At 48.0% G+C, this 19,608-nt stretch overlaps 3 protein-coding genes across 4 annotated transcripts in view; 2 read left to right on the top strand and 1 right to left on the bottom strand.

The window, feature by feature from the left end:
- The window catches only part of ripor2 (RHO family interacting cell polarization regulator 2), a 55,270-nt gene extending 45,836 nt beyond the window's left edge, over positions 1-9,434 (top strand). For both annotated transcript variants that reach the window (XM_083684336.1, XM_083684337.1), the window contains exons 12-23: positions 42-171; positions 1,933-2,435; positions 2,638-2,899; positions 3,488-3,666; positions 4,722-4,890; positions 5,687-5,819; positions 6,612-6,773; positions 6,953-7,129; positions 7,775-7,977; positions 8,144-8,227; positions 8,442-8,532; positions 8,940-9,434. In XM_083684336.1, the coding sequence (XP_083540462.1) occupies positions 42-171; positions 1,933-2,435; positions 2,638-2,899; positions 3,488-3,666; positions 4,722-4,890; positions 5,687-5,819; positions 6,612-6,773; positions 6,953-7,129; positions 7,775-7,977; positions 8,144-8,227; positions 8,442-8,532; positions 8,940-9,040 (2,194 nt within the window). In that variant the 3' untranslated portion in view covers positions 9,041-9,434. The remainder of the gene's footprint in view (positions 1-41; positions 172-1,932; positions 2,436-2,637; positions 2,900-3,487; positions 3,667-4,721; positions 4,891-5,686; positions 5,820-6,611; positions 6,774-6,952; positions 7,130-7,774; positions 7,978-8,143; positions 8,228-8,441; positions 8,533-8,939) is intronic.
- Positions 9,435-12,519: 3,085 nt separating this feature from the next.
- LOC310815306 (armadillo-like helical domain-containing protein 2) lies at positions 12,520-14,816 on the top strand (the record flags this gene model as incomplete). The annotated part of the gene is made up of 4 exons (XM_083685040.1): positions 12,520-12,718; positions 13,473-13,621; positions 14,307-14,374; positions 14,579-14,816. The coding sequence occupies 4 exons, from the start codon at positions 12,520-12,522 to the stop codon at positions 14,814-14,816; spliced, it is 654 nt and encodes a 217-aa protein (XP_083541166.1).
- A 94-nt stretch (positions 14,817-14,910) lies between these two features.
- On the bottom strand, positions 14,911-19,473 carry gmnn (geminin DNA replication inhibitor). Its single transcript, XM_083685358.1, has 7 exons — positions 19,376-19,473; positions 18,694-18,762; positions 17,339-17,443; positions 16,736-16,892; positions 16,433-16,515; positions 15,840-15,950; positions 14,911-15,714 (listed from the first exon to the last, which is right to left on the bottom strand). The coding sequence occupies exons 2-7, from the start codon at positions 18,745-18,747 to the stop codon at positions 15,508-15,510; spliced, it is 717 nt and encodes a 238-aa protein (XP_083541484.1). The 5' UTR covers positions 18,748-18,762; positions 19,376-19,473; the 3' UTR covers positions 14,911-15,507.
- Positions 19,474-19,608: the final 135 nt, after the last annotated feature.

Below are 19,608 nucleotides of genomic sequence, written 5' to 3' on the forward strand. Positions count from 1 at the left end.
CCCCCCCCGCACCAAATTCTTCCTCTGTCCCCCCCATGTAGTCCGTTCGACGTGGAGGACCTGACCCTGTCTACGGGGAACATCAGCAAGGCCACGGCTCTCCAGAGACGAGTATCTGTCTACAGCCAGGGGACACCAGATACCCCCACCTTCCAGGACACCTCCTTCTTTGTAAGTCCCAGACACAGCCTCCTCTCTCTGGGGGAAGGGAGGGCAGGGGAGTGGGTCTCTGGAGTGGGTCTGGTTCCCATCACTGTCTAGAGTCAAGCACACTGTTGTGTACTCAGCACTAAGCACACTACCACCCCCTGCGTACTCAGGAGCATCCTGCCCTAACCCACTAACCCTCTGTGTCCTAGCGTATATCAACCCTGTCACATGGCTTTGAATGTGGAAGGCTTTCTATGTACCTGTGGCGTCAAGTGGAAGTGTCTGTTAGCAATGCTACTGCTAAGCCCGACTAACCCTAACCCTGCTTCACCCTTCCTGCCACCCACACCCCCCCACCCTCACCCTCTGACCCTGCCAACCTCCACCTCAAACACCCCCCACCCCCTCCACCTTCCTCCTCACCACCCCTTCCCTTCCCTAACTGCCACCACCCCCCCCCCTCTCACCCCACCCCACTCCCCTGACCCTGCCACCCTCCACCCTAAACACACCCCCCCCCCCCCCTTTCCCTCCTACTCCTCCCTCTCACCACCCTCCACCCCCCCCCCCGTATGCGTGGTGAAGAAGTGGCACCCCAGCCCCCCCGCCGCCGTGGCCCCCCGCCTCTCCTTCCTGCACGCGCTCAGAAACAGCCTCTTAGAGAGGCTGAGGCGGAGCCGCTCGTTTGGCGACCTGAGGTCCCTGCGGCCGCGGCCCAAGTCCAGCCTGGAGGTCTATGTGAGTGAGGTGTGCGACGCTCCTCCCCCCTCCCCCTCCCCCTCCCCTACCTGCCTGCCTCTGTCTGTGTACTGGCCTGTGGGGCCATCCGTCTGTACATGGTACTGTAGATGCTAAGTGGGATCCTTGGGATGACCCTACGACCGTCAACTTTAATGTCAACTTCAATGGGGTCAGGCCGTCCCAAGCATCCCACTTAGCATCATTGACTCTGTGTGTGCATGGAGTGACCTGTGACCTGTGTCGGTCTGGATAGGCCTCTGTATGTCAAATAGAGGCCGGTGGAGGAAGAAATCGGAGGACAATGTCATTGTCACGCACGGAACGGAATGAGGAACGGTCTCCTCGTTCTGTGCTTTACAATGTGCCCCGCCCTCTGATTTCTAACTCCACCGGCCTCCTCCTGCTGTGTGCGTGTGTGTGCGTGTGTGTGCGTGTGTGTGCGTGTGTGTGCGTGTGTGTGCGTGTGTGCGTGTGTGTGTGTGTGTGCGTGCGTGCGTGCGTGCGTGTGTGCGTGTGTGTGTCCATGTCTAGGACTGTGGCTTTAGAACATCTCACTCCAACTCCCAAATCATTTGGCCTCTGGGAATCCCACTGTTCTCCTGTTCTCTTGGCGGCCAACCGAGACACGGGCTGTAGATCCGTGTTGGTGGATGAGGTGTCTTAAAGTGTCCAGGTCCTGGACGGACAGACGGACGGAGGGACAGATGAAGCACTAGAACTACTAGAATGATGAAGGAGGGAGGAGAGGAGTTGAGTGTTGTGCTGTGATGCTGTGAGTCCACTCACGGAGGGCTCAGTCTGACTTTTCTCTCTCTCTCCCTCTCTCTCTTTGTCTCTCTCTCCCCCGCATACTCCCTGTCTCCCCCTCTCTCTCTCTCTCTCTCTCTGTCTCTCCCCTCTCTCTCTCTCCCCCTCTCCCTCTCTCTCTCCCCCTCCCTCTCTCTGTCTCTCCCTCCCCGGCACACTCCCTGTCCCCCCCCCCCCCTCTCTGTGTCTCTCTCTCTCCCCCCCCCCCCCCCCCCCCCCTCTCTCTCTCTCCAGTCCACGCTCCCTGACGACTGCTTTGAGAACGGTGGTTGTGGCGTGGCTGAGTGCAAACGCCTCTCCTTCACCTTCTCCGACACGGCCTCCGTCACCGGCCCCAGCCCGGCTCCCAGCCAATCAAACCCCGAGATCATGGTCACGCCCCCGGACGCCGACCACCGGCCCCCGATCCCCCCCGGCGAAGCCGCCGCCGCAGAGGAAGTGCGGGTACACTCGGACGTGGTGGAGGAGGAAGAGGAAGAGGAGGAGGAGGAGGAGGAGGAAGAGGAGAGCGGAGGGAGCGTGGGCGGTAGCGTGAGCGCCAGCCTGGCCAGCGAGGAGGCGGAGTCGGAGTGGGAAAGGACGGAGTCGCGGCGTCACGGGGGGTCGGCGGCGGCGTCGCTGTGCTCCGAGGGTCAGCTGTCGGCGGTCGCCCCGGAGGACGTGTTCCTGGACCACGCCGGGCCGGACGACCAATCGGAACTCAAACCTGTAGAGCTGGACACGGAGGAACCCGGCAGGTGTGTGTGTGTGTGTCTGTGTGTACTGTATAGACCTGTCTGTGTGTGTCTGTCTGTGTCTGTGTGTACTGTATAGACCTGTATACATGCTGTGTGTGTGTGTGTGTGTGTGTGTGTGTGTGTGTGTGCGCAAGCGCGTACCTGGGGAGGGGGGGGGTTGAAAGCACAGCAAAAGACGAATTGACCACTTTTTCTATTTCAGTCTGACCAGGCAGCTGGTGAGGAGGCTGACATCGGCCGAAATGCTGCCCGAGGCCGGAGCCCCGATCTGGGCCGTGGACGGCGGTGATGCCGGGGGCCCTGGAGCTCTGAGCTGGTCGGGTGAGGGTAGCAGGGCCTTCCTGGAGAGCAGTCTAGAGGAGGCCATTCAGACCCTCCTACTCAGGCTTGAGGGCCTATCACAACGCTGCCGTGAGCTGCAGGACCTCGAACAGGAAGTGATGCGTCTGGAGGACCTCCTCAAGGTGAGTTATGCCCCCCCCCCCCATCGCCCCGCTGTCTGCGTACTATGACCAATCCAAAACCGCCCAAAGCTAACGTGGTCTATCATGGGGTGAGTTGGCGATCTGGGGTTAGCTGATCTGTCATGCTTTGTCAATGGGAATATGCTAAGGTGTTAGCATGTGATGGTGTTTATGGAAACCGTTGATGAAACCGTTTCTTCTGAGGTTGTTTTCCTCTGTCAGTAACCTCCCTAGCAGGGTTAACCCCTTCAGATGACGGTCTACTCCCTCAGTAGCGCCCCCTAGCAGGGCAGCAGGTGTGTTACAGCCGGTGTGTTACAGCCGGTGTGTTACAGCCGGTGTGTTACAGCAGGTGTGTTACAGAGTGTGGTCTCTCCCTCAGTAGCACCCCCTAGCAGGGCAGCAGGTGTGTTACAGCAGGTGTGTTACAGAGTGTGGTCTATTCCCTCAGTAGCGCCCCCTAGCTGGGCAGCGGGTGTGTTACAGCAGGTGTGTTACAGAGTGTGGTCTACTCCCTCAGTAGCGCCCCCTAGCAGGGCAGCGGGTGTGTTACAGCAGGTGTGTTACGGAGTGTGGTCTCTCCCTCAGTGCCGCCTCCCAGGCCACAGGAGCAGGTCGTCCAGCCTCAGTCTGACGGTGGAGAGCGCTCTGGAGAGCTTCGACTTCCTCAACACCTCCGACTTCGACGACGAAGACACGGGGGACGACGTCACCGCCCACCCGCTCCCCCGCTCCGTGTTCTTGGACATGGAGGCGGAGAGGATGGGGTGAGTCGGCAGGGAGGGATGGCAGGGGAGAATAAGAACCCCCCCCCCCTAACTCTGCCCACCTGTCTGTCTCCCTCCCTGCCTGCCTGCTCTGGAAGGCCTCAGCACTGTCCACTAACCCCTTTCCTTTCTTCACAGTTCTCATGGGCCTGTTCTTCTGTGTGTGTGTGTGTGTGTGTGTGTGTGCGCGCGCGCACGCGCATTTGTCTGTTTACTTCCTTACTTAACCTTGGCTGTCTCTCTCTCCCCTCTTGTCCTTCTCCTCTTCCCTCTGTCACTCTCCCTCCCTCCCTCCCTCCCTCTCTCTCTCCCTCCCTCCTGTCTCAGTCCTGTAGCTGTGTCCCGTGGGGTCAGGTTAGCAGTCTCAGGTCCTGTGTGCCATGCTCAGACAGACAGGTGTAGGTCTTCTCTGGCTGCTGTTGAGAATGTGCTGTTGTGTGACTTTATTGTGTTGTTGTGTTGTGTGACTGTGTTGTGTTGTGTGACTGTGTTGTGTTGTGTGACAGTGTTGTGTTGTGTGACTGTGTTGTGTTGTTGTGTTGTGGCTGGATTGTGTGATTGTTGTCGCTGTACTCAGTGTTGAATGGAGAAGATGTGTCGGTGTTGTGTGTCTGGCCATCTCCCTCTCTTCCTCTGTCTCCCTCTGTTCAACCCCAACCCCCTTCCCTCTCCTCTCCTCTCCTCTCCTCTCCTCTCCTCTCCTCTCCTCTCCTCTCGCTCCCTCTGTCCATATCTATTGCCCACTTCCTCGCTAAACCATTTTGATAAATTCAATAATTGTAGTGCACTTGGACAATTCAATTAAAACGTTCCTCTGCGGGAGAAATCCAGGCTTGAATAACTAGCCGATGATTACATGGTCCTGACTCTACCCCGCTATATTTTGATGGAACAAATTACAACAAAATGACATTGTAACTGTAAAATTGGCTCCTCATATCATGCCGATTCACACATTGGTAATCTCACGGCTTCAATGATTGCTGTAAAGCTCTATGCTCCTCTGCTGCCCTCCGGTGGTGACTGTGTGTATCTGCTTGTCTGTGTGGTGGTAGGCCTGGAGGGCAACACCCAGAGGCCAGGGGCCACCTCAGTGAAGCCCTGACAGAGGACACCGGGGTGGGCAACAGCGTGGCCGGCAGCCCCCTGCCCCTCACCACGGGCAACGAGAACCTGGACGTGGCAATCGTCATCCACCTCCAGTACTGCAACCACCTCGTCCAGGTAAATCTACCCCGACACACCTACTGTATCTCCTAGCAAGTAGCAAGTCCTACCACCTCAGAAAGGTAAATACAAATACTCTACTGTACCTCTCCACCTGCAGTACGACAGTTCTACAACCACCCATACGTGTGTTTATAGCTTATAGTGCTTATAAGTGACTCTGAAACTCAAAATTAACAAAAATTAACAAACTGAAAACAGAATACAATACAATTCAGTTCAATACAATACAAAACTATACAATTTAATAGAATAGAATATACAGTATAATAGTCCTCGATTTGTCTTCTGCTTTATTGTCTTCTCAGCTCCTAGGCAACAGAAACACACATCACACATCCAAGACAAGCACTGACACTATTTGACAGCACCGTTTATAGACATGAGTTTATAAATATATGTGAGTGGGAATGGTTTGACAGCTCAGTTATCACCTAACCTTGACGGTCTGTAATCAAATTGTATTTATAGTGCACATTTCATACAGGGACGCAACACACTGCGCTTTACAGGAAAAACAAATAAAAACCAAGCTTCCTTCGTACAACATACTGTGTGTGTGTATGTCTGTCTGTCTGTCTGTCTGTGTGTGTCTCTGTGTGTGTCTCTGTGTGTGTCTCTGTGTGTGTCTCTGTGTGTGTGTGTGTGTGTGTGTGTGTGTGTGTGTGTGTGTGTATATATGTGTGTTGACTGTGACTACAATGGTAGTTGTGATTAACATTGCTAGTTGTGACTGGAACATTGGTAGTTGCCACAGGAGGGGCTAACTCTGTCCCTGTGTGTGTTGTTTCAGCTACTGTCCAGCGGGGGGAGCTCTTGTCTGCGTCGTGCCCAGCTCCAGAAGCTCTCAGCCCAGACTCAGCTCCTCGAGGACCTGGGAGAGATCAGCATGGAGAGGCTGGGCAGCGTCACCTCAGCAGCCGATGGTGGGCACTACCTCCCCCTCTCTCTCTCTCTCTCTCTACCTCTCTCTCTCTACCTCTATCTCTCTCTCTCTCTCTCTCTCTCTCTCTCTCTCTCTCTCTACCTCTCTCTCTCTCTATGTCTCCCTCGCCCTCTCTCCTCTCTGGGAACCCGGTGGGGGATTGGAAGTCTGCCACATTTCAACTTGTCTCTAATGAGATGACTAATGGTGTTGTTGGTTAGAGCCCTTACCCATCACTAGCCATTATGCTGAGTCAGACACCCCCCTAACTCTCCACTCAGAGCAGCTGAAACACATGGGAGTGGGGCTATAAATAACTGGGCAGGGTGGTTGCGGGGTTACTGGGTGGTTGGGGGGGTTACTGGGTGGTTGGGGGGGTTACTGGGTGGTTGGGGGGGTTACTGGGTGGTTGGGGGGGGTTACTGCGTGGTTGGGGGGTTACTGGGTGGTTGGGGGGGTTACTGGGGGGTTACTGGGTGGTTGGGGGGTTACTGGGGGGGTTACTGGGTGGTTGGGGGGTTACTGGGTGGTTGGGGGGGGGTTACTGCGTGGTTGGGGGGGTTACTGGGAGGTTACTGGGTGGTTGGGGGGGTTACTGGGTGGTTGGGGGGTTACTGGGTCGTAACTCGAATTTGTGTTGTGTGTGGGGGTGGGGTCGGGTGGAGGGGGGGGGGGGGGGGGGGGGTATTGGTTGTAACTGGGCTCTGGTGTGTGTACTGTAGAGGTTCCCGTGAACGATTTTGACCCTCTCTTCTCTTCTCTCTCTCTCTCTCTCTCTCCTGTCCTCCACCAGTTCTCCCGGGTCTGGCGGAGAGACCGGCTCTGTTGTCTCTGTGGTCCGAGTGCAGCGGTTCTGGAGGCCTGTTCCACACCACGCTGGACCGGGTGCTCAAACACATGCACCACAGCTTCACCTCCACGCTGCACAACACACACCCACACTCGGCTGACACAGGTGTGTGTGTGTGTGTGTGTGTGTCCTATCCCTATTGTGTTAGATGTATCCTGTGTATGTGAGTGGGTGAGCGATAACTCCATACTCTATATCTGCCAGCAACACTATATATAAACATCTCTCTCTCTCTCTCTCTCTCTCTCTCTCTCTCTCTCTCTCTCTGTCTCTCTCCTGCGTAGTCATCCGTGTGGTGGTGAGCGAGATGGTGGACAGGAGTGACCTGGCCCTGCCCCCTCCGTGCCCCCCTCCCTCGACCCTGTCCCAGGACGTCCTCACCGTGTTCCAGTTCCACAACTACGTCTCGGCCCACGCCGTGGTGGACATGGAGGAGCACCTGCTGCAGGTGGCCACAGAGGGTAAGAGACCGGGGCCGTCGACACCTCCTGGATAACCCGACTTCCTGGTCTTTTGTGTCAAAAACACATCTCCCTGAGACTATACAGTACCAGGAAGTAAATCGAAGCTTGCTAAGAGGGGGGGGCCGGGGGGGGGCCCTAACAATGGCGGGCTGAGTACAGTCGAGTAGAATTTCAGCTTTAAGTTGTAAGGTTACGGGTAAGAGTTGGACAGGCGCGTTCTGCTGATGGTATCTCTCATGAAATAGTCGTGGTGTTAGTTTGTAGTCCTGGAGCAACACGTTGCTGCTGAGATGGCAACGCCCACTGTGGCTACGCCTTGTGGGTTATTCTCGTCACTGTGAGCCTGAGGCGTTAGTGGGATATTTAGATCAAATCTCAGCGGGGGTCTAAACATTAACATACAGTATATCTATCTATATAACTATATATATAACTATATATATATATATATATATATATATAGTTATATATAGTTATATATTATATATATAGTTATATATTATATATATATATATATAACTATCAAAAATGATTTTGTTGTTTCTGCTGAGGTCTAACCTCCTCTCTCTCTCTCTCTCTCTCTCTCTCTCTCTCTCTCTGTGTGTGTGTGTGTGTGTGTGTGTGTCTCCCCCCCCCCCTCAGTGGTGTTTGCGGAGGGCCTGAGCAGTGGGGATTCGGAGCGTTGTGTGAAGGAGCTGGAGGAGGTGTGTGTTTCCAGCCTGTGTCCCAGACAGCCCACCCTCCGAGCCCTGGCCTCCCTCCTGACCTCCACCGACCCCCAGCTCAACAAGGCTGCAGCTGCCTTCCTCACCGCAGCAGCCTCTCACACACCCTTCCGGACCAAGGTTAGTACTGCTGACACACACACACACACACACACACACAGGCCAAACTTAGCCCCAAACACGGTTCATGGTTCATGAAACCTGTCATGATTACTGGACAGCTGTTTGAGTGGTAACTGAGTGTGTTAATTTGTGTGTGTGTGTGTGTGTGTGTGTGTGTCTACAGGCGGTGGATTGCTACACCCAGGCCTTGTCGGACACGGGGGTCCAGACTCAGAGGGCTGCGTGTGCTGCTCTCAGCTGCCTACAGGTCAGTGTGTACAACTGTTTGAATGAAACTGTCAGTCAAATACTGTACTTTATAGTTGTGATCCTGGTAAGATGATGGTAATAATAATAATAACAATATTATTAATAATATTATTAATGTGCCTCCATGTCTCTCCCAGACCATGGAGAGTATCAGGGCATTGGTGTCGCTGTGGGATTAATAATAATAATAATAATAATAATGTGTCTCCTAGGCGATGGAGAGCATCAGAGCCGTGGTGTCGCTGTGTGATTCTGCAGACGAGGAGCTTCGCCACGTTGCCATAGAAACCCTGCTTACATTCGGTGAGTAAGAGTATGACTAATTGATGCAATAATTTCAGGGATGAGAACATTGATATTCTGCTAAAGTGCTACTCTTCAGTGCTACGTTTCGCACACCCTTACAGACATAGGATGTCTCCTCAGAGCCCCTAAAAGCATCTTGAAACCCAGTTAAGCTGTTGTAGTGAAGTGTGGTGAGCAGGAGTTTGGAGTTTGAGTTGATTAAATTCTTGCTCACAGTCAACAGAGACAGAATTTTGCAGAATATCACAATTGCAATGAAAAACACAATAAGATGAGTCATTAAAGGAGGTAAAAAAAGAAAAGAATTAAAGGAGGTTTGTGTGTGTGTGTGTGTGTGTGTGTGTGTGTGTGTGTGTGTGTGTGTGTGTGTGTGTGTGTGTATCCTCTGGGGGGGGTGTGTGCAGGTGAGGAGGGGAGGCTGGCGTACGAGCAGCTGGACACAGTGCCCAGGGAGATGGTCCGACTGGGGACCAGGAGAGGGAACGCTGTCACCACTGCCTTCTGAGAGGGACTACAGTCACTAAGCAACCCTGCGTCATCACAACCACAGGCGGACATGGACACCCCCCCCCCCTCTCCCCACAACCCTAACCCCATTTCCCCCCCCCCCACCACTCCAACTCCGACCCCACCCCTACCACATCTGATCTCCGAGCCGTGCAGGTGTGGTGGACTGGTATCCAATCGGGGTTTCCCGTGAACCACAAAGACTGTGTCGTTGTTGTTGCTAGCCAGCCTGCTTAGCGAAACGCCCAGGCGTGTGTTGGCTAGCTAGCTATCTAGCGAGCGAGCTACTGTCACTCAAGTCTGCAGGTTTCAGGCAAGGTCACGCATGGGGCAAAGTGTGGTTCACCGGAACCTTCTTCGCTAAAGAGATGCGAGAGAGACTGGACATGAGGGCTCAGGAAGGGGTGGGGGTGGGGGGGGGTGGGGGGTGTACAGGGTGGGGGGAGAGGCGGGGTACGGTGGTGGCGGAGTTCGGGGGGGGGGGGGGTCCAACAGAATCCCAGGTGCCGACTTCTTCCCCAAGACTGGTGTTGTTTAACCCCTAACTGTTCACCCCCCCACCACTATTAAGCCATCTCTCACTGCACAGCATCTCCATCAAGACTATTATTCTTATTATTGTAATAATTACTATCACGGTTGTGTTTGACATTGTTATTATCCAGTATCACATTTATGTTCTTTATATTATAATTGCTATTAATTATTTGTTTCAGTGGGTGACGTTCGTTAGAGGAGGACGTTTTTTTTTTTTTTTTTTTTTTTTGCGCTTTTGAAATTTGCACTGTGGCAAGCCTGTATATATATAAGCACGTTATACTCGCACTGTGCAAGGTGGGACGTGTGGACCTGGAAAGAGATGGTGTTTTAGTGTTCTGGTATGTGACGTGATGTTTGAGTTTCAGGGATTGTACAGACGGTTGTACCGGAGCAGGATCTCCTGCAGTGGAAGCAGCGTTACCCTCCATGAATGGTTCACCCATAGACACAGAACACTATGCTGTAGCTTTGTGTTCTGTCTCTATGTGTACACCTCTGTTTAAATGTACTGCTACCCTTATCTTGGTACCAGGGTTGGGGTCTTAATTCCATTTCAAGTCAGCCAATTCAGGAAGTAAACTGAAATTCCACATTTCGTCTACGCTTTTTTCAATGAATTTAGAATTCGAATTTCTGTTTACTTCCTGAATTGTCTGAATTGAATTGAAATGGAATTGTCCCCAAACCTGCTTGGTACTAATGCAGGGCTATGATGAGTTAGGGTTAGGGTAAAACCAAAGCACTGCAAATGGCTTGTGTAGCTGTCTCCAAGCTGTCTCCAGGACATACACAGGACATTTGTAGAGCTTCAGCTGGTGTAACGGTAACGTGAGTGAGAATGCACTTTCTCCATAACTGTATTGAACAGCTCCAATACGCAGTCTAGCTGTGGGTCTGAGACTATAGTGTGTTCCGTTCCATCTTGCTTCTATGCCTTTTGTAAACTATACTACTGAGTCAAGTGCTTAGGCCATGACGACGACAACAACAACAACAACAACAACAACAAAATGTGTTTGTTTCTCCACTTAATTTATTTTTTATTTACATTTCACATTCATGTGGTTCTAATAATCTTTTGAATTTACTTATTTTGAGTAAGAGTGCAGATAATGTCTCACATGTAAATGTGTATATTTTACGTTCTATTTTTTGGTCATGTCTGGTATTTGGTGTAAAGATGATTAAAAAGGCCTCAAAGTTATTACCACAGTAATGATCATTCTGATGTAAACTTCAACTGGAATTTATTGTGCCCTTTTGAACCGTTTATATATTCAGTAAAACTGCTGATATTTTTCGAGAGGATAACTTGAACGGAATGCTAATATTATCATAGATTGCTTTGCCCCAAATGTCCTCACTAAATGGGACACTATATATTACAAATGTTATTTAATAACACAACATACTTTTAACCAAAGGAAAATCATTACATCTAAAATGATTATTTGATAAGAATTCACCCATCATCTCGAGGAATGTACTCTGAACATATCTCCAACTTTGCCACAATACCCTGACTCACCTGAGAAGCACAACAATATCAAAACAGTACATCACATTGGGTTCTGACTGCACACTGTCCAAAAGCCATAACGATACTAAAGTGTATTTAAGGCGATTTAGTATTTTTGTGAAATTATGTTTTAGTTTTATTTTGTATTATAAGCTGTAAAACGTGTGAGAGTTTGTTACTAAAACTGGAGGCGACTTTTAGTTTTTCTATGTCAAAGTTTGGCCTCGTGTTGGACTTGGTCTTTATTTTGAGTAACACAATGACCTGTTTATTTCTCCCATGATGTGAATAGCATTACAGTATTTTGGTATGATGATGACGACGACATTCGGTTCCAGAAGTCATCTAACATTTTCGTTTGTCTCCTTGAGGGAGCTGCTTTCTTTGTACAAAACTTTATTGACCAGTGTTATGAGTTGATGTGTCGCTCTCTATTCAATTCCAAGTCGTCACCAGATTGCACATGTAGGAGAAATGAGCCTATATGTTAATGAATGAACACTTATTTGATATTGATCATATTCTTGAAAGCAGACGTTTTCTTTATGATGAATATAGAGATGGTCATGATTGGTGTTGAACTAAATGCACACTTTACGGTCATATAAGCTTCAGTACTTATCGCATAACATCATTTCCTCCTTTTGGTTTACAGTATTTCCTCCGCTCATTGAAAGTTGCAATAAAGTTTATTTTTGCATAATTAGGAAAACAAGTTGAGTGTTTGATGATGTTTTATTTATGAATAATGTAATAGTGCGTGTGTGAATGTGAATGTTTGAGGTTTGAAGCCAGTGATGTCCAAGATGGAGTTTATATAATATATGCCATTTAGCTGACGCTTTTATCCAAAGCGACTTACATTGCAGTGAGTGCAGACATTTCAGTATATATGGTCCCAGCAGGAATCAAACCCACAACCTAAGTGTTGTTAGCGCCATGCTCTACCAACTGAGCCACCGAGGACCATTTTCATTTAGAACAGGGTAGTAGTATAAAGCAAGTCTAATCTAAAGAGAAGGAATGTTCTAGAGAGAACCAAACACAAAGAGCAGTGGTGACAGATTGACAGGCGAGAGGTCTGAGTCTCTGGAATGTTGAGAGGGTGTGGGAAAATGTGCATGAAGCAACCTCTAGCCTTTCACCTCCTATTGTTGTTGGATAACTTCTTAGTTTACAGAGGAAGGATTACCGGCGGACCAGGATAAACAACCAATGGATTATTCTGCGGTGTAGTTTATGTGTGTGGTGGGAACAATGGATCCAAGACATTCTACCTGCTTTTAGAGTGTTGCTGCATCACACAATGTCTCAGAACTGGAATTTCACCTCCCACATTCCAAACCATTCAAACCAGACAGCTGTAGACCACCAAGTCTACAACTTTATTCAGAGAACTTACAGAGAAACTGCCCATGATGATCCAACGCCTGGCCTTGTTTTACAGTAACCACATCAAACATTACCTGTTCCCCCACGAAGAAGAGTCAGATGCAGGTTGTAAGAACCTTCATTATAAGAAGATTAAGCTAACTGGACAGGACATTCAGAACACAGCCCTGTGTCTGGACGTGAGAGTACAGGCTGTCCATCATGTAGGACTCCTGGCCTACACAGGTATTATGTGTTGTAGAATAAGAAGCTGGTGTGAAATAAGAGTGACCAAGTCTCTTGGGGAGGAAACCGACACTCACTGAATAATCCTCATTGTATTCCACTGTCATTTTAAGCAACAGAGCGTATCACAAAACAAGCCATATAACATTTGTAATGGTTTGTGTAGTCCATCCAACAGTTAACCTGCCTCACAAAACAACTATTGAGAGTAGTCAAAACATTGTTACCTATGGATACAATGACCCTCTTTTTCAGTTTCTCTTAAGGCCACAATGAAGCATTTATGTTGAGCTGTTTGCTTTACAGATGTTTTAAAAGGGGGGGGGGGGGGTTTCTTCATTCAGTTGGAAATGTTGAGCTATGTTTTGATAAGACAATTGGGAGCAATTAGTTGTGAGGCAAAGCACATGTGGCGTAATTATCTCGCTGATATAAATTATGTAAACAGTGTGTTCTTTCAAAGCCTCTTTCTAATAATATAAATAATGTATGGTTATTTGGGTCTCATTATACAGTACACTAATGAAGGCAATAGCTACAGCACAATGCATAGTCATGATTCTGTTTATACAATAGGCCTACAGCTAACTTGCATACTTAATGAACCGATGCTGAATAAACATATGGGACACTTCTGCTTTAAAGCACATTCCCAAGGCATCCAGATGTTTTATTGATGTTCTAGTTGTGTTCATACAGTAGTAATACCCTTTTAATGCATTTTAAATGTCATTGTGTTCATGTCATTTCCCAGGTGGCTATGCTAGCGCAACACGCGCTGCAGAGTACATGCCCACGATGGTCGACTTCCTGAAGTCTCCCAACCTATCAGATGACCAGAGGGTGAGTGTGCTGGAGGGTCTGACCGGGATCTGCTACGTCCACCTGACCAATCAGCAGCAGGTATACATTTCATCCATCACTTTAAGAGCTGATCTCAAAAGTCTATCCTCGAATCCTTGGCCCCTTCTCAATTGTTCGAAACGACATTCCTCGCGTCCTCTCCTCCGCATTGGAGGAGAATGTCTAAGGGGAGGAACCTAGATATTCTCTTCCAATGCGCTTTGATATAAGCGAGTGGAGGATGGAGCAGAGGATGTTGAGTTTCTGACAGTTGAGAAAGAGCTTGTGTCCTCACTTTGCAGACTTTCTCCTCCAATGAGTTTTGAGGTGGTAAGGAAAGAGGACACAAGGAGACAAGGAAAGACTTTTGAGATTTGGCTCATGTGTTTTCTATGGGACTCCCTTTGGCCAGTCTATGAAAAACACTACATTATCCTTATGAAGTCAGTTACCCATAAGTCCTGTTGATGGTAAGAATTAAGTGGTATTGACCAATATGGCAAGCATTAGCCTTTTCTCAATTGTTAGGAACACGACTCCTCGCATCCTCCCCTCCATCCTACTCTCATGTCCTACTGAAAACACATTGGAGGAGAAGATCTAGGTTCCTCCCTTAAATATTCCAAAATGTCTGAGGACGAAGTGAGTGGAGGACAGAGTCGTCGTGTTCCTAACTGGGTCTAAGTGACAGATTGCATATAGCATGAGTGATGTACACTACACACAAACCAATGTCACTACACAGGCTCGCTCCCTAGGCCTCTACACCACCATCCAGGACCTACTGGACCCAGCCAGCCCTCCATCTACCAGGTAGATAATGCTGCATTCAAGTACTCCTTTGGAAATGGGTAACTTGGACATTTCCCACTCGGCAGAGTTCCACCTCTCTGAGCCATTTCAGAATTAGCCAAAATGAAGCTCTATGCAAATAACACCTGCGATTTGTAACTCTGAAGCCCTAAGTGGGATCCTTGGGATTGCCTGACACTGTTAAACGTCTCCCCTCCCCACCAGGGTCAAACTCTGGAGCTGCTACCTGCTCAACATCCTATGCTTCAACAACATCCCAGCAATTCGTACCCTGGCTGGCTCAGAGAGCCTGAGGCGGAGCCTGGAGGCCCTGGAAGGACAGGATTGGTTCGGCTGGCCAAAGAACTATGCCCAGGAACTGCTATATATTCTAGGGTTCTGGACATCCAGTGTAGAAGATGGAGAGCCAGAACAACTCATGAACTCTTCAAAATCACATTAGTTTGCAGTCAGATAGGAGAACTAGTCAGTTGATGCATGTATAGGTACAGTTTGAACAATTAAAAGACAGCAACAGATTTGAAAAATATGGTGTTTATTTCAAAGTACAATCTTGAACAGTATGTACAAATGGTGCATTAAAACTGCACAATAATAGAATCCAAAAGTCTGTAAACATACACCAAACTATGCTTTTAAAAACTTAAGTTAAAAAAAAATTAAAATACAAATACATGTTCCTCTTTTCATATACGCATGGTAAAAGGTTGTGGTTGAAAGGAAAATATTCACTAAGGCACAAGTCTCCAATGCTTTAAGCAGAGAAAAAGCATAAAACAAATCAGTCCAAAACACACAGACGTCTCCCAAAGCGCAGCTTTGTCCGTGTGTTAGAGTTCTGCCAGTTTAGTAGTCATCGGTTCTCCTGGCTGGTCCTTCTTGGTATACCATTATAATAACGCAACTTTGTATATAAAGCGCTTTTCATTGTATAAAGAGTCTGAAAGTTCTAGTGAGCAGTCATCCATGAAAATGGTACTGAAGAGAAAGAGGTAGCAATGCTGGCGTGGATCAACAGCCTGAAATTAGACCAACTTGTGCTAGATCTCCAAGTACTTCTTCGCTCTGGTCAAGCGCTCAGAGATTCTTCTTGCAATGAAAAGCGCTTCATATATGATGAGTTATTATTATCCTCAATCTTCCTGCCCTGAGGGACACTCTTCCTGTTCTTGTGTGTCAACTTCCTCCTCAGCATTGCTGGTGTCTAGGTCATCATCTGAGTCTTCTAGCTCCTCTTCCTCACTTGGATCTTCATCCTCTTCATCTTCATTTTCATCTTCCACACCGAGGGCGATCTCTCGCAGGTCCTCTAGATTGTCTGGGCCCTTTCCAGTTAGTCTCTGAAACAACAAAAGAAGGTTTAAGAATCAATGCTACCTTTATAAAGGCGACCATTTACGTCTTTAACATAAGATGAATCGATCCCAAATTACAGACATTCAGGTCTCATTCACCCAGGCCTCACCTCTATCATATCAGCCATTTGTTGTACATGCTGAGCCAGTTCCTGCAGCTCCTCATTCTCACTCTTCAGTTGGGCGATCTGCTCGTCCTTGGCCTCGATGTCTTTATGCAACTGTTTAAACAAACCGGGACGGAAGGTGGTTTAATGTCAGACACCCCGTTATCAGCTTAAGTTACGGGCACAATGATAACCTCACTTATACCCCAAACAATGAGACATTTTGATAAGGTGACTTGGTATTACAGACTGCCAAGCCAGCCATCAGCTAAAGTGAACGGTGCAGAGATTAATCTCACTTACTGGATACACAAAACTACTCAAACAAGACAGACAACTTGATAAAAGGTGATTTCACAGACCCTGCAGCTATCAGCTAATGTCAATAATGCATATCTATTCTCAGTTCTATACTTAAACAAACGAACAAAAAGGAGCATTGAAGGACAGACCAATATATCGACCACAGATATGAGACTTCACTGATGCTTCAAGGCAGCACTGGTAGAGCCAGCTTGGGCAGTGCCAGAGATGATTGACTCATTTAGGACTGTAGGCGGCTAAATATTAGTCAGCAGTCTCAGTGATTAACTCACCTTCTCGTTCTCCTGGAGAACGTTGTACAGAGCTTTACGTCTCTCTTCAGCCACTTCTTTCCAGTAGGTGGAGGGAGGGGTTTCTGAAAGAGAAGGGTGGGGTTGGGTTCTTCAGTCAATTACTTGACAAACAGGGAGGACTTAGACATTCATAGCAAATTGGAGCACAATTTTTTTGTTATTTCTCCTTATTGTTTGACTTAATAGGGCTTCTGAAACAGAGGGGGGGGGTGAGGGCACACTTCAGAAGAGAATAGACCTATATCGCAGCTTTGATGAAAACGCCACCAAATAGCAACTTACCTTTGACCATGAGCTCATAGGCCTCCTGAGAGAGTCCTTCTGGTATATTCTCAGTCTCAGTCTGTGTAGATTTGACCACGACTTCAGCCTTCGCCCTCTTGGAGCCCTTCACCTGCTCAGGGTCCCACTGTTTCCTCTTAGGGGCAGCCCTCCCCATCTGAACACACGAGAACATCCAGGATTACTTTCCCACCTCCATACCAGGGGAGGCTGGTGGAGGTAGAAATCTGAGGACAGGGCTCATTGTAATGCATGGAATGGAATGACATCAGACATGCTTGATCTCATTCCATGCATTACAATGAGCCCATCCTCAGATTTTTTCCTCCACCAGCCTCTACTGCACCATACAGTCAGCTGTTGCAGACCTTCCATTAATAGAGATGGTTGCTCAGCTAAACCCAATGCAGAGAATCAGGGAAGAGGTGTTGTGTTACTGCATGTCAACAAACTTTGGGTCTCAAGGTACGCAGTTCTGCTGGTTTTCATTCTAATTACAGACTGGTTCAGATTTGGGACCAGGTAGGTGACATACCAGCAGTTCTGCGGACCTTGAGGCTCAGATTTGACCAACCATACACTACTTGTAGTACTTCAACATACATTTATGACTTTTCCAAGGTTCTTGTTAACAGCAGATGGCTGGAGGACTTGCAGGGGATTTTTCCTCATGGGTCCCATGCTTTGATTGGTTCCAGCAAAAAAGCTCTAAAAAAATAAAAAAAGAACAAAACATGATAAATTACTCATAGCATCTCCAGTTTCCTCTCCATTACAATACCCTATGAAAGGCAATAGAACTTTGATAGGAGCAGACTGGTGATAATGAGTAGGCAAAAACTGGATACAAGAGGTTTATTCCCTACAAAACAGGTATTCTCTCCCTCCCCCTAATGCTCCTAACAAAAGGAAGTGGTATCTTCCCACAAACACCCCTTGAAAAAAAAAACATTGCAGTGCAAACTGTGGGAAACAACCAGCAGACCTGACCTCAGAGCGCGCGCACACACACACCTGGGCTCTGTGCCATTCTCCCAGCCGTACTCTAGTTACAGGGATGGCAAATAAGTGAAGTGGTTGAGCGCCTCTGCTCTGCGTGTCTGACTGTGTTGCAGGCGTGGGAAAGGGGCAGGCCTGTCCTCAGGACCAGTGGGGGTGACTGCATCAGATTCCCACGGGCTGCGATTGGCTTTCTATCGGTTATTATCTCACCGCTGACATTCTTGTACAAATAATGACCGTGGGAAACTGGGCTCCAAAAGCTCATTATGGACAACTACAAGTTAGAGGTTAGTTAATGTTTGCACGCACTGAACAATACAGTGACAGCAACAGTTAGCAAGTTCCTGAACCTGCTTCAATGTTTAAGGGGTGTGGACATGGATAATAATTAATCGCATAGACCTGTCTCTCTTCAGGGGCTGTTAACCACTTGGGTCCCTAAAGTTAAATGGCCCTCAGTTAATTGTAATGCGACCTCTTCATCCATGATATATAGTTGACTATTAACTCTACAGTAGTCAAAACGGATGCATACACGATGTGGTAAAGACACACCAGTGTTAAAGGTGCAACAGCAGTACATCATGACATTGACAGGCTTGAGTAGTCAATAGCTGGATTAAGCCAATTGAGTGACTGTAGTGTTAAGACATTCATTATCCCATTCTAAACTTTTGACACTTGATTTTCCAAATTATTCAATTACTATGGGTTGGCTTAGTACAAATAAATTGAATTACAGGACTGGCAATTCAATCACAGGTATCCACAATGCAGGCAAAACACATGTTAAAGGCCCACCTCTACTTGCAGACATAATAGCAATGAGCATTGATTACTTTCTTATGATGACTGATGTGGATAGATGATTCACTTACTTAAACAAATGTATTTGTTGTAAGTCGCTTTGGATAAAGGCGTCTGCTAAATGCCATAAATGCAGTAGTTGTGTTTACCTGGATGTTCTCAGAGGACTTCTGCCCATGTTTCAATGTCCTGTTGGTACTCATTTTATTGCACAGGTCCTGGTGGGAAAACATGTAAAAAAAATGTTCATCGTAAAACAGGTATGTTTTACTGTAAGGCTACATTATGAAGATGACACGACACGTCTTGATATATGCTACAAATGGAACCCACTTCGCCACAATGTTACATTTTACGAGTGAACATCCAAGTAACGGACTGTTAGCCATCTGGCTACAGTCGAAGTAACAATAGGCTTTCATCCCGCGAGACGGGCACAGCTGGTGCTCTGGCCTGGGGGGGAAAAAGCCGCCAAAAAATCCAGTGCCTAGACACACAAGTCAGGTTTAATCAGGGATAGCTAGCTAAGGTAACCACGTGTTTCTGTCCCATTCCTGGATGAATCACATCAAGTCACTTGGACTAAAGTGGTATAGGCTTAAGTCGTATAATTGAAGAATGTCACAGCTTGACACTGATCATTTTCAGCAATCCAACAAAAGACCAACCCCGGACAGCCAGCGATCATCACTCAGCTACTAGCTAACGTGAGAAATGTGTCAAACTGCGTGTGTTGTCATTCCTAGTCAATTGTTACCTTTACGACCTTAAGGGGGTAAAACGAAACACTTAAAACCCCAGATAATAACGTTAGCAAATCGTAGTCCTTACCAGGTTTCTTTTTTTTTTTTTTTTTGCAGACAGAAACGTATACTCTTAATTGCCCACAGCCGCAGTTTGAATATCCTTCCTTTCTTTCTTCCTTCCTTCTCCGCAACTGGCGCCAGGAGTTTATATGCTGACCAGGGTCACGTGGTTGGGGCTGTTCTCACGAGGACGTTTGTTGTTTTTCTGTCTGACGCGTCTGACGTCGTATCTTTGTGGTCGTGTGTGACGCTGCTCCG

This window comes from Argentina silus, assembly GCF_951799395.1.
Source record: "Argentina silus genome assembly, chromosome: 14".
Taxonomy (NCBI): Eukaryota; Metazoa; Chordata; class Actinopteri; order Argentiniformes; family Argentinidae; genus Argentina; species Argentina silus.

Excerpts from the sequence above, each read along its gene's own strand:
- gmnn (XM_083685358.1), bottom strand. The coding sequence starts at position 18,747 with ATGAGTACCAACAGGACATTGAAACATGGGCAGAAGTCCTCTGAGAAC. Across the intron at positions 16,516-16,735 it reads CTATGAGCTCATGGTCAAAG|AAACCCCTCCCTCCACCTAC; the intron begins GTAAGTTGCTAT and ends CTTCTCTTTCAG. Across the intron at positions 15,951-16,432 it reads TTCTCCAGGAGAACGAGAAG|TTGCATAAAGACATCGAGGC; the intron begins GTGAGTTAATCA and ends TTGTTTAAACAG.